Source organism: Podarcis cretensis (genome assembly GCF_951804945.1).
Source record: "Podarcis cretensis genome assembly, chromosome: 3".
Lineage (NCBI taxonomy): Eukaryota > Metazoa > Chordata > Lepidosauria > Squamata > Lacertidae > Podarcis > Podarcis cretensis.
Window position 1 is genome coordinate 22,379,020 of NC_137172.1, and position 15,035 is coordinate 22,394,054.

The 15,035-nt window shown below is 40.2% G+C and overlaps 1 protein-coding gene across 5 annotated transcripts in view; it reads right to left on the reverse strand.

Moving 5' to 3' along the window:
* PPM1B (protein phosphatase, Mg2+/Mn2+ dependent 1B) overlaps nt 1–15,035 on the reverse strand; it is a 41,740-nt gene that overhangs the window by 14,367 nt on the left and 12,338 nt on the right. For 4 of the 5 annotated variants that reach the window (XM_079968820.1, XM_079968817.1, XM_079968818.1 and 1 more), the window contains exons 2-4: nt 12,669–12,805; nt 8,180–9,048; nt 7,399–7,516 (exon numbers count right to left, since the gene is read on the reverse strand). In XM_079968820.1, the coding sequence (XP_079824946.1) occupies nt 7,399–7,516; nt 8,180–9,025 (964 nt within the window). In that variant the 5' untranslated portion in view covers nt 9,026–9,048; nt 12,669–12,805. The remainder of the gene's footprint in view (nt 1–7,398; nt 7,517–8,179; nt 9,049–12,668; nt 12,806–15,035) is intronic. The other variant, XM_079968819.1, reaches the window with a different exon arrangement.

A 15,035-nucleotide genomic window follows, 5' to 3' on the forward strand; every position in this document is an offset into this window, starting at 1 on the left:
ATATTCCATTGCAGAGGTTGTTCTTGGGAACTTACAGGCCTGAAATTATTCAGTTGCCCTACCCCTAACTCCACATAATAAAAAAAATGCCAGCTGGATCAGGCAAAAAGGCATCCTATGTTCTGCAGCCAACCAGACCTCCATGAGATACCCACAAGCAGAATCTGAGTACAGTGACAGCCTCTCCACTTGCAATTCCCAGCAAATGGTGCTGTGAGGCATGATGCCTCCAACAGTGAAGATAGAACATAGCATTATACCCCATGAGTCCTGTCTCACTCCAGCAACTACTATGAGGAACAGGAGAATGGCCTCTGTTTGAGTGGAACAATCTAGGGGTAAGCCTAGGAACAACCACATACAGTAGCACTTAGAGGGGAAACATGGGATGCAGCATGGGATGGGATCCTCTCCATGATGCTATCGTTTTTTTTCAAATGGAAAATAATCTAGCCTGAATGCACTATTTTCCAATCTGCCAGACTTCCTCCTTGCTTTCATATAGGCAATAACAAAATAACTTTCTTCCCCATTTTACTGCCCATTCACTCAGTCTGGAGAATCCTTTTGAATCCTGTCATAATCTTTCTGTATTAGTGTCTCTGAACAATTTTTACTATCATCAGCAAACCTGGCTGCCTCTCTGTTCACACCTAATTCTAGATCATTTTTGAACAAGTTAAAAAGCACAAGTCCCAATACTGACCCTTAGGGGACTCCACTTTCTTCATTTCTTCATTTGGGAAGCTGTCCAAGTAGGTCTAAGTTAGGTAGCTTCCTGCTACCTAACCAAATCCTGATCCACAAGAGGACCACTCCTCTTATTCAATGACTGCTAAATTTACTTATAAGTAAAGGTAAAGGTAAAGGTACCCCTGCCCGTACGGGCCAGTCTTGACAGACTCTGGGGTTGTGCGCCCATCTCACTTAAGAGGCCAGGGGCCAGCGCTGTCCGGAGACACTTCCGGGTCACGTGGCCAGCGTGACATCGCTGCTCTGGCGAGCCAGAGCCGCACACGGAAACGCGTTTACCTTCCCGCTGGTAAGCGGTCCCTACTTATCTACTTGCACCCGGAGGTGCTTTCGAACTGCTAGGTTGGCAGGCGCCGGGACCGAGCAGCGGGAGCGCACCCCGCCGCAGGGATTCGAACCGCCGACCTTTCGATCGGCAAGCCCTAGGCGCTGAGGCTTTAACCCACAGCGCCACCTGCGTCCCTTACTTAGAAGTACCTTGCTGGTAAAACCTCAGCGCCTAGGACTTGCCGATCGCATGGTCGGCGGTTCGAATCCCTGCGGCGGGGTGCGCTCCCGCTGCTCGGTCCCAGCGCCTGCCAACCTAGCAGTTCGAAAGCACCCCCGGATGCAAGTAGATAAATAGGGACCGCTTACCAGCGGGAAGGTAAACGGCGTTCCGTGTGCTGCGCTGGCTCGCCAGATGCAGCTTGTCACGCTGGCCATGTGACCCGGAAGTGTCTCCGGACAGCGCTGGCTCCCGGCCTATAGAGTGAGATGAGCGCACAACCCTAGAGTCTGGCAAGACTGGCCCCTACGGGCAGGGGTACCTTTACCTTTTACCTTGCTGGAAGCTTTTTGAAAGTCCAAGTACACTATGTCAAGTGCTTGTAGACACTCAAATAACTCTGATAGATTATTAAGGCAGGACTTGCCCCTGCAATAGCCATGCTGGCTCTGCTTCAACAAGACTTGTTCTTCTATATGCTTTATTTTATATTTAACAATACTTTCCACCAGTTTCCCCAGAAGAGCCATTAAACTGTCACACATCGTTTACATGCAAGTTCTGTTGGTGGCCCTAACCTTGACATCTATGCATTGAGCAATGACTAGAGACTTCCAGATTCCCCTGTGTAGACATCCACACTCAATGAATGGATATTGGGCGTGGTCAGACTTGGGAACCTTCTGGACATGGGGGTAGGACACTTCTACTAATCTAACATATCAAGCAATTAACATGTATTATTTGTGCTTCCCCTGCAGACCAGGATTTAAGGCAGGGATTGCTGGGCAGGTACAAACCATAGTTCTCCAGGCTGAATGCAACAGTACAAGCCTCATTCTTATAGTACCAAATAGGGCATGGTTCTGCATGTGAACTGACCTAGATAAGACACACAATCTTATTTTCTCAACAACATGCAAAGGTGCAAAACCAGGTAAGCTTATATACGACTTTGTGACACAGTGGTTGATAAACAATATAAATTATGCTAGGCAATCAGGTACATTTGGGTAGCCATGGGGCCCTCCAAGTGATGTTGGACTCAATTACCTTCAGTTCCAGCCTGCAAGTCTCACCCAGAGAAGGACAAACTAGCCAACCCCCTTTGAAAAAAATTTTGAAGATAGCACCCAGATTAATATGCTCCAAGAACCAAAACTAAGTAGACAGATCAAGTAGGTGGCTGACTATGCTGAACATTTAATAAACTTAGTATATTCAGCAAAAAGTGCTTAACATTGAGGCAAAATACTGCAAGGTGCGCATACACGGTGGAACCTTTGTGTGGGCAAAACTGATCCCATCATGAGTCACACTGAGCCACATGAGTGAGAAACCTGAACCAAATGTCAGTGGTTTGTAAATATGACTTGTTAATTTGAGCAAGCTAAATCTAAGGGTAACCCCAGGAAGTGTTATGTCTATTATTTTGACTGCATTTTAAACAGAGAATATATTTATCCATGTTTTATGTCTGTGCTAATAGGATTCTACTGTATTTGCAATGCCTTATGTCTACAAGCAACAGATATTTATTGGAATTGGATTGGGAGGGACCACAGATTGTGTACCCACATCTGCTGCTGACAAGCCTACCCACCACCATCAAGACAACTCCACCATGCTTCTAGTTAGTCCACTCTCCTATTCACTAGCCATGCTTTCTTTTCTGATGTCAAAGTGGCAGCAACTCACGTACACTCTGGCATGCCCACCCCAAATATCAGTTTGAGGAGGGGTGGGACTGTAGCTCAGTGCTACATCATCTGCTCTGCATGTAGAAGATCCAGTTTCAATCCCTGGCATTTCTGGATGTAGCCAAGAAAGATTCTTGTCTGAAACTCCGGAGAGTCAGTCTGTGTAGGCAATACTGAGCTAGAACAGTGGCCTCACCTGGTATAAGGCAGCTCCCTATGTCTTGAAGGGGCCTTTCACAGAGCAAGACACTGTGATCACCCACAGTGCATCTGCACTACTGCTGCTTTGCCATAACAGTGGGAAATGCTGTTTAAAGTAACTTTAAACATTTATAGTTAATTTTAAACTATTGCAGCAAAGCAGCAGTGTAGGACCCCTTCTTCTGAGCACTGAGATCAGAGGTGGTTTTAGGGCAGCACAACCAGTTCCCCAGAGTGGAGAGGGCGGCCAGTAAGCACTTCCCCAGCTACGGGAAGGTAGTGTAGGGGTCCTGAGAGGGTCCTATAGTTTCCTTCCCAAAGCCTAGTTAACACTTACCCAGCTTTGGAGAAATGGGAGGGCCCAAGGACCCCACTGGAGCCCTTGTGCCCCCTTTCCAAAGCCTGCCCCTGCTGAGATTCCCAGGACTGTAAGTTGGAGAGAAGGAGACCACAGTGGGAAGTGGACAGCTAAATTTCATATTGACCTAATCTTAGGCTGTGAATTTTCCAGCTGAATTAGTCTATATATTTTTCCAATGCCATTTCCATTCCTGATTCAGACAAGACTCAAGGTGCCCTGGTAATGGTATAAACACATACTTCTATAGTTCAGGAACTGCACAAAGGTAAGCAACTTGGGCATATTAGGTAACACCCATCCAGATAATAATTTTCCATTCCATTCCACCCAAATGCTACGTCGTATTTTCTACAGCATTATGACCAGACTGTTTAATAAATTAACAGCTTGATTACCTGCAAGTGTCCCTAAAAAAACTAATGTTTTTAAACAGTAACTTATCTGAATGTAGTACTTTTTAGTACTTGAAAAAGCTCATCCATGCACTATTCTAAGAACTATCCTAGACAATATTAATGCTAAATAAAAGATTTCATTTAACCCTTGGAATAGGTACTGTCATGAAGACATATTTCATCATCCAGTTGATCATTATTCACCCCATTCCAACTCACAAAACTCTTTCACCACACTGTTAAGGACAACAAACACATTTAATTTTGTACCCAGTCAGGATCTGCAAGGAAGCTTGAGAAGCTAATAAAAAACAGTTTACAACCAACCATTAGCTCAGACAATGCCAAGTATTGTATCCAGGGGAACTTCTAGGAGTTAAATGAAGAGATTCCAAGAAAATGTTTGATAAGCAAGTCAATTCTGCAAGCTTACTGGGCGATGCTTTCAAGATACATCCTTTAACAGTACATTGCAATAGTTAAATCAAGGAAGCAAACAGAAAAAAACTGAAAGCCCCATACACAGATGACCCAAACAATTTTGTTGATTGTTCAAATAAGACAGTGGCCCTTTGAATTCAATGTTGCATCTGCCTCTTCAGTAGGTGCTTTATAGCATGAAGTGTGGAGCGTAGCCAAGTACCCTAAACCAGTTCCCCCCATTATCAATACAGACAGGAACCAAGCCATCTAACTAGGGATCCCTTCAGCCTATCCTGGTCAATAAGTGAGAGCAATGCCTGCTGAAACCTTCATGGTCAATAAGGGTGAAGATCTCTAATAGCTGGGGGGAGGGAACTTTAATGCCGGTTCATAATAAAGATTGAAAGTTTATGTAAAAAGAAATCATACATATTTACAGTAATCTATATGAGGTGCAGACTTTAGCTTCACATGGTGCACTTTTCACTGTTTGGTCACAGAGTTTTAATCTTTCTGGGACTGAGTACAAGCAAGGTGTGCAGACCTGAGTTATCAAACATGGTTACGTGAGCAGAAACATATACTTGGTTGAAGATGCTGTCAACACATCTCCACATCATACTCCATTATCAGAGGTGTTGCGGACAACTTTTCAGAGCATTATTTCCATGGAAGATTTTATGTTTCATAAGTTCATTACTGCAAATACAATATTAGGCAAGACTGGCAATTTCAAAATTGTAACTATCATTTTTTTAGGTCCTCATGCCTTGCAAGTATGCCTAGTTCTTTCGTTTTCAGTTTAAATGGTTTTCAGTAGCTTTTGGCCATATCCAATGCTGCTGTCCCACCAGCACAGCAGACTTTCACTTGCGCAAAAGAACTTTTCACTCTTTCCTGTCCCCTACAACTCCCCACACCGCCTCAAAATCTGCTCCAGAGGATTGGATGAACCTCCAGAGCAGATTTAGAGGGTGCATGGAGAGAGGAGAGGAAGTTCCACTGCACAAGTGCAACTCCGCAAGCAGAGCACTGGATAAACTCCCCACCACCACCTTAAATTTAAACAACAGGGGGGAAGTATATGTTATTGTACTTTAAATTTTTACAATTACAGTATTCCAATAAGGAATTATATGCAATATAATGTTTAAACAACATTAAGTGTGTTTTAATTTCCTGCCCTCAAATATTTCAGGTAAAATACTTCTGCTGCATTGGGGCAAAATATAGTATGGGGTATTATAAAGCTTTGTTTACAAGTAAAATACATGTAAAATAAATATGCTAAGTAAAATAAATACAAATAAAATAAATATGCTAAATTGTATCCTATTCTAGGGCATCAGAATAGTTTTCCAATGCAGACTGGCAATTCTCTGATGCAAATTACCATATCCAAATTAGCCTAATTTGCCTAGGAATATATTGCAATTTAAACCTTTCCAGAAAACTTAGTTATGAGTCACATTTATCAGTCACTCTGGTTTAAATGGAGAGCCTACAAAACTTCACAAAACTTCACAAAAGAGAACTGAGGGGGAAAAGTTGGTTATTGATTTTGTGGGTCAGGAAGCAAAAGTAGAGCAGCATCAAATTAATATGAATAGGTGGAACTAGAATGGTAAGTTTACACCGGTATTCCTTTCAAAGTTTCCAAAAAATGTATAACTGCAATATTCAAAAGTCCATTATGCAAAATAGTAGTTTCTATTCTCAAGGTCTGAATGTTATCCTTCCATTTCTCCCAAAATATATGAAAGTAAAAGATACTGAGGTCTTTGAAAAGCAATACCAGCTTCCCTCAGAACATTTAATACTGGCATTTATATGAGGTGGGAAGCCTGTAACCTTCCAGATGTTGCTGGACTAAAATTCTCTAGATCCATGACCATCAACTGGGGCTGATAGGAGTTCCAGTACAGCATCACCTGAAAGGGCACAGGTGGTGCATCCCTGACTTATACCCAAGCTCCTAACCTCCTTCTACCTTGAAGATACTTCATTCCTTGCACCCTTATACGAACAGGATGTCAGCTTCACAAGGAACACTTCAAAAGGAGGTGGGGTAGGGGGAAGTGGCTTACCTCTGAAGTAATTTATACTGAAAACAGCCTGTACTCAAGTAAAATTGGTACCATATACTACCACAAAAATATACCATTAAACTAAGGTTTCTGGCTATTTCTCATCTCCCAATTAAACTTCAGATTGATTTAAAAACATTTAGGCACACAGATATTACATAATTCAACTCATTATGTTCCTGAGTAAAATCTCAGGTTTGTAAACACACACCAAATATGCACCAGGACTTTCGAGTATATTTTAACCTTCCAGGCAGCTATTCTTATGTAGAGAGAGCTTGCAAAATATGAACGGTGGTGTTGCCAGTTCAGCATATCAAACCACATACACCAATCCAAATTATCCCATAGCTAGAGTAGTTGAAAAATATAAGCCACTTTGCCTGCTCTGTAAAAGAATTTGCTATGCTTAGTAAGAGATTATGTTTTATTCAAAGATGAGCTAACATTCCTAACTTTACAATGTGAGTGGCACCCAATGGGTTGGTCCAAGAGCAACGGGACTTTCCCTCCCTCTTTCTGGCACCCCCCTCCCCCTGTGCACCCTAAAAATCTGCTTGAGGATTGGAGGACTCTCTGAAAAAGATGGGGAGGGAGGTGCAGAAGTGGGAAGAGAAGAAGTCCCAATGCATCTGCTGGCACGATAGGAGAAATTGTACCATGCTTTAAAACGTTAACACCTTGCACTACTAATAATTGGCCAGTGGGCAGATTTGCAAAATAATGCATATTCTTCAAATAAGAAACTGAATTTTGGAGCTGAACTATCTGTACAAGCCCAGACAAAAAGACCAGCAATTACACTGTGTTACTCTCTGGATTCCTGTGGTTCAGATGTACATTTATGACCAAAAATTCTCTTTAGCTGTACTAGTGCTATACTCCAGTGAAATTTTGACGAAAGCTCTTTAGTTGCTTCTGGGAGCTTGGGTGTGTGTTTGTGTGCATCACCAACTAAAGGAAGCTTCTAATTCAGAATGCAATTTCTTACCTTCCACCCGTGATTCCAAGTGCTTATCCAATTCTGCATCTCTTTTCACTGCATCATCTGAGACCTTAGGAGCATTTGAAAAGCAAACTAGAACAATACTCATGTTATCACGACTTCCCTATATTTTGGGAGGAAAAAAATAGTACAAATTTGAGATTTAGCTTCACTCTTTCACAACTTCAGACCACCTGATTATTCAGTGTAAATTTTTAAAAATCTTAAATACTACTGGTTAGACATACATTTCTTAACTCAGATTTTGTTTAAGTAAGTATATGTTCCTAAACATATGTTTCTCATGTGACCTATTGTGGTTAAGAATGTATTTTACTTTATTCCTTGATATCTATTTCCACCTTAATTTGCACAACCCTTAGTAGAAAAGAAATGCTGCACCATTCATTGACATTCCTTTTAATATATTGATAATCAAAGTTCATTTAAAAACATTTCAGAATACTCAAGGAAAAAACTGCTCAATTCTGGCAATCCAAGCCTTCTACATTCATCTTCTGAATACTGAGAAACACTGTCAAAAATAATCATTTTCAAATGTACTAAGCTGCACTACTGAAGTTGGATTTTATCAATCCTCCTTCAAAATCATAAATCCATAGCTGGGTGATCTCCTAACAAGCTTGCAACTGCATGAATTTGCACTGACTTATTCTTTACTGGGAAACTATCCTTTCAATGCTATTTTACTAAACGAAGTTTTCTGATTTTGCAAAAAAAGAAAAACTTTATTCAATTATTTGGAGAGAAAGAGTAAGTTGCATACCTTGTGTAAACAAGTATCCACTACCCAATTGCACACTTTTTCCAGATCATCCGATACTTCAAGCCTAGACTTAACAAATTCACAGAGCTCCTCATTGCTCATTACATCCCAGATTCCATCACAAGCCAAGACAATAAACTCATCTTCTTCTGCTCTTACAATTTCATAAACCTCAGGTTCCGGAGAAACAAGTTGTTCTGTAGGACCTTTGCCATCCACACATTTGTAGTCATAGTCCCCCAGAGCACGAGAAACTGCTAACGAGCCATTAACACGCTGGATCATGACACTCCCTCCTGCATTCTGGATTCGCTCTTTCTCCCTTGGATTGCAAGGCTTGTGATCCTGTGTCGAGAAGCAGACTTGTCCATTCCTATAGAGAACAGCACGCGAGTCTCCACAGTTGATAAAGTAAATGTGCTCAGGTGAAATCATAACTCCCACAGCTGTTGAGCCACTCCTGTCCATGCCATTTCTGAGGTCTGAAAAATTGCGCATGTACTCATCAATTTTCAAAAAGCCAGTTCTGATTCCACTCTTTACATTTTCCACTGAAGGTTCAAGAGCAGAGCCGGGCTGTTCTGCTCCCCTGAAGTCTTCATTGTTAGTGATGTGTTCTAATAAGTGGTTTGAGCAGTAATTTGCCACACGAGATCCTGCATGACCATCATAAACAGCAAAAAAGGACCAGTCCTCTAAACCATGAGGAATTCCTACAACAGCTGTGTGAGCATCTTCCATTTCCACTCTCCATCCTTGCATACTGCTGAGGCCATAGCGCAGTCCATTTCCTGCCCCATGAGCATTATGCTTCTCAGTTTTTGGTTTATCCAAAAATGCACCCATGTTTACCTAATTTGCAAAGAAATCTGCAAAACAAAATTTGACCATCAATACAAGTATAGAACTGTTTGAATCATTCAACACAACCTGACCATGGCTGCCAAAACTATGGTGAACAATAGATTGGCATGGCAGACAGAAAGACTACTAATATCTGCTGTTTATTGTCCTTACCCTTTCCTTTTAAGTATTATGAAAGCTATCTACTCATGCAGACCTCTAGGGACTGTAGCATCAGACTGTAGGTGGGAAAGTAACGAACATGAAAGCTCCTGCATATAAAAAAAAATGTTGCGCACAGAGAACTAATGTCTGCAACCCTGTACCCCAACATACTGGTTTCCATGTGTAAGGGGAGGGTGCTTTATTTGCTTCTTTAAACAGAAATTAGCAAACATGCTTACTTCTCAGTTACAGCCAGTATAAAGTTGTATAGTTAAGTGTTACTCCATTGGACTCTTATGAATGCAAAGATTGTCTCATGGCTTCCTTCCCTGAATCAAAATTGTATGTCGTTTACCAATTAAATGCACCCATTATATAGCTGGATTACAGAAATTTATTGATTACGATGGTGCTATGCCATTCTAAACCAGAGCTTCCATGGCCTATACTAGCATACAGATGTTTGATTAATTCATTTGTATTGAAATGTTAACACAAAGAAAAAACAAAGTAAAAAAATAAAATAAAAGGTCTTCCAACATAAACACAGAATCTTATGTTCCAATTTAAAAAGCAGCTTTTGCTTCATGTACATCTACAGGTATACAATGAATGTTGACACATCTCTATTTTTTTAAAAAAATATTTCTTATTTGCTTTTCTGTTATATCTCACCAAGAACACATACTATGTTACAGTCATGCACAAAATGTTAAGAAAGACAATTGAATAAAAATAAAACATGAAAAAGTAGTAATAATAACGACATAACTACGTTCTTTCAAGTTATTTAAATCCTATATCTCTTTACTTATAATTCCCTTTCACTCTTTCCATGGTTTCCTATCTGACCTTTTAACTGCATTTTCTTACTCTTCTAAATTATTTTCATTATTTTACATCTTCTCATGTTGTAACATATATTGCTGAGTGTTTTTTCAACCTGTTATGATTATTTTCTTGTTATAATACTTTTCCATATAATCTGTATGTAATATCCAATACTCTTTCAGTCTCTTATCTTTATTTATTAATCTGTTTGTCATACTGGCTAATTTTATATATTCTAGTATTTTGAGATGTCATTCTTCTCTTGATGGGACAATACCTGTTCCACATTTTTGTTCAATTAGAATTTGGGCAGCTGTTGTTACATACATCCATAAGTTAATTTGTTTTTTGGGGATTTCTGTCATTATTATTCCCCAAAGAAAAGCTGGGTTCTTGGGAAACATTCTTTAAAAAATTTTCTTGAGTACACTATCTCCCAAAATTCTTTTTTTACCCTACACAACCACCATAAGTGATAAAATGGTATGTTAAAACATCTATTTTACCTTAACACAACATAAAGTAGGTAGCATTTGCTACATTCTATGAACCAGTGATGCAGAGGAATAATAGCACAATTTCAAAAGGGTCTTCGTAACAGCCCACCACACGACTAATATATTAAGAGTCAAGCAGCTTTAGAATGAAATCTTCGGAAAAGGATCACTACCGTTCAGCATTAAAATACACTTCAGAAAGCTTCACAGATATTTTAGTTATGCTTCACTTATATACGTAGGATTGCTTATGTGCAAAATGTAAGCATTTCAGTTCAGAACACATATATGAGATAAATTATTACTTTCATTTATGAACAGGTAACTGTGAGCTAGTACCAACGGGTCATTTCACATGTAATCTGGTTTGTTGTTTGGGGAATGAGCCTTATGCCAACTACATGGTCTGCTTTGTTGATTCCTTTTGTTTTTTAGGCAAACCAATTTACCATTCTACCTGAACCAGCAAACTGATTTCCCTTGCCCTCCAAACAAAGGACTGCCACCCTGCTTTGGAGGTCAAAGGCAAATCACAACTTTGCAGTTCAGATACAATGGAAAACAATGCTTTAAGAGGGGCAAGTCTGAGGTTTCATTAATGATTCTGAATAATGGAGAAAGAACTTTGCCAACTATCTTATTCAGCAAGTTGAGTATCAATAAAACTTTAGGGAAGTAATCGCAATTCGAAAGGCTACCACAATCAAGTTACAGTGGTGCCCCGCAAGACGAATGCCTCGCAAGACGAAAAACCCGCTAGACGAAAGGGTTTTCCGTTTTTCGAGGCGCTTCGCAAGACGAATTTCCCTATGGGCTTGCTTCGCAAGACGAAAACGTCTTGCGAGAGTTGCGAGTTTTTTTCCCTTCCCCCCCTTTTTCTAAGCCAAGAGCCGCTAATAGCCACTAAGCCGCTAATAGGGATGCTTCGCAAGACGAAAAAAACCGCTAGACGAGAGACTCGTGGAATGGATTATTTTCGTCTTGCAAGGCACGACTGTATATTTTGCAACTTGTTATCAATTCTACTGGGCTACAGTGTATGTGGGATGAGTCTTCCCAACAGTTCTGGCCACATACCATGAAGCATATGGCCAATAGTGGCACCCACACTGGAGGTCACTGGATTATGAGAGCACAAACAATTTAACAATGTGGCATGGATCTAGATAATAGTTTGAGAAGGCACTCCTGGATCAGGCTAATGGCCCACTAGCCTAGAATCCTGTTATCACAGAGGCAAACGAAATGTCTCTACAATTAGGACTTTTAGTGCAACAGCACTCTACACACCTGAGAATCCCAGTAACTGGTATCTAGAGGCATATTGCCTCTGACAGTGGAGGCAGAGCATAGCTATAGACATTTGGATATACAAATGTCTGCAAGTACACTTTTATTTTATTTCTTTCCAACATTTCTGATAATCTAAATCCAGGAATTGCTTGTTGCCTGGAACTGCCAACTTTAGCTCTAGGGAACAGGATTTGTAGTGCACAGGTATAAGGCATGAAAAACTCTCTAAAGCAGTGCTGGGCAACTTCATAATGAATAGTGGTGCCTCGCAAGACGAAATTAATCCGTTCCGTGAGGCTCTTCGTATAGCGGTTTTTTCGTCTTGCGAAGCAAGCCCATTGACAGCTTAGCGGATTAGCACTATTAGCGTTTTAGCGGCTTTTAGCAGATCAGCTGATAAGCGGCTTAGGAAAGGGGGGGGGAACCCCGCAGGAACTCGCAAGACATTTTCGTCTTGCAAAGCAAGCCCATAGGGAAATTCGTTTTGTGAAGCGCCTCCAAAACGGAAAACCCTTTCATCTTGCGGGTTTTCCGTCTTGCAAGGCGTTCGTCTTGCGGGGCACCACTGTATATGAATGTAAGAGAATATACTTAAATGTGTCACAAGCCAGCTAACGGTGCCCTATATTTGATTACAGAAATTGTAAGCTGCTACTACTAAAGGCATACCACTAGCTGACCTCCATTTAACAGCCTGAAAATGAAGGATCACAGATATAATGGATGTTTAAAAGGAAATGGATTTTTTATCAGGTATCTATTCTAAACAAATAAATGCTATTAATGAATATGGTTTCAACATGTAGAGAGACCAATTATGTGTTTCACTGCACTGCGTCTACAGTAAAAACAGTATTTACCTGTCAACTGCAGCTCTGCCAATTTTTGCACAGATCTAAAACCTTAGGGTTTACATTCCTTCAGCCAACAGGAACTGATTAAGCTTGAAAGGCTTCAGATAATGCAGGATGCAACATTTATTTTAACTCGGAATTTCCTAAGAGAAAAAGTAGTAGTAATTAGTACCTCTAGATTATACAACGAAACTAGGAAACTAAGAATGTAGTAAAATGCCCTTATGTCACTCTTCTTATAGTACATGCTTCAGAAACACATATGAAACCAGGAATTGTTTACCCATTTATACTGTGCTTAACATAACACTGAGCTTTAGAAAGTGACCACTTACAGGGTTGCTTTACTCTACAATAAAGCCTGAAAATTTACTTCATTGACTAGTTCAAGCATTTTGGCACCAGACTTATGGTAACAAAGCATTTAGCCTGTTGAGAAGATCCCATTCCTAATAATCTGAACACTGTTTAGACAAGACTGCTAGATTGGAACTAGTTTTGAGGGTTGAGGATAGCCTTTTCTTTTAATCCTGTTAATAAATAAGTACAAAACAAACTTGACAAGACAAACTTGAAAAACAGTTCGGAGTAGCCGGCCATGGATTCCCAGAGGCTGCAGAGTCGACAGCCATGGAAGTTCAGAAATCAAGTCTCTGGCCCATAAAACATGAGAATTACTAAGACAGTTTATCTAGTCAAACACTATGGGCTCCTGGCAACACATATTCAGCCTTCTGCCACTATACAATTATAGTGAGGAGAAATATGTTACTCCTGTCTTGCTGAACCACTGGAACTACTATTTCTACAACTGTTTTATGAACAGTTAGGCCAGTGATTGTAAAGGCTAACACAGTAATTTTTTTGCAACATTATGCAACTACCTCTGGGGTTCTAAAATTTATTTCTATATAATCTGAGCACTTTCCATAAATGTTCACTTGCTGGTTTTTAATAGAAAACACATGCAGTTAATGGTTATTTGTGCTTAAATTTATGTGGGTACAAGAAATTACATTTTACAATCCTGCATCTTTACCAGTGTATGAAGCCCATATCAAACCAAAATATTCACCTCTTATTAATGACAGAGAAAGTGAAGGAAGACCAACTAAATGGTTTCAACACTTATATCATGTAGCACTGATTTTAAAATATGGATATATTCAGGAATTGTCAGAAGCTGTAGATTTAGACAATATGAATCATTGTATCATCAATAACAATTTGACACAGTAGTCTCTGGCCATGAACATACACAGGAGAGACTTAAAAGAACCAATTTTAAAGAGTTAATTATTCCAACTTTAGCAAAATATTTTGTTGAAGGAAAGCCGCTATAAGCAGTTTAAATGCTATCTTGTTCTTCACTGCCTATCGCCTATTTATAATCCTTAAGATCTTAGCTGATCTGGATTTGGCATCAACAGGGATTCTATATTTGTTTTGAACCCATCCAATGAATTGCAGATACTAGTAAAATACACTGCACAATGACAAGTATGACTGGATACATTATGTGAGGGAAAGTCTTGGAGTTAATAATGTGTAGCTTTCCCATGCACTGTCATTCATAAAAAATGAAGACTTGCCCAACATAGTGTTCTAAGAATATTTTGGACTGTAGCTTTCATTTACAAAAAATGTTGGGGGAGTATCTGCTTCTGTATCCATTTCCTCACATGATTCTCCACCCCCTATCACAACTACCATAATGCAACACAGTTTTCCTCATATGGGAAAACACAATGCTGCACTTGGGCAGGCTTTTTGCGTGCTCTTTTCCTGGCCTTAATGTTAAAAGAGAAGACAATGACTATAGCAGCTGTAGGATTATTTCTTCCGATAGGATCAGGAATCTGCTCCCTCTTGAGTTTGCATTGTACCCACAGGGGGACAAGAAGCAACAATGAAGTAACCCAATGGCCAAGGGGTGGAACAGAAGTATATCAGCACCACCATCTGATTCTGGAAGGATCAGAACAGCCACAAGACCATGTGTCAAGTTCTAATCCTGAGAAGTAGTCCAAAAGGATACCGTGGTTAATGAAAACAAACAGGTGTCCAAAAAACTAATAGTGTCATACTCCCCTACCCACACATACCCCTTCCCTTGGCAACCAAGGTGGACCTTGGCCCAAAACTAGGTCTGAATCTTACTGCAAAGGGTCCAAATAATCAGTATAATCCAAGCACTGATTTGAGTTGTCCAACTACTACTTTACTGAACAACGACATGCTTAAGTGTCCACGATTAACACTGCTAGATTAAGGAATCATAGAATCAGAGTTGGAAGGGTCCCAAGGGTCATCTAGTCCAACTCCTTACAAGGTAGCAATGCAGTGAATCTCAGCTACAGGAATCGCAACTAA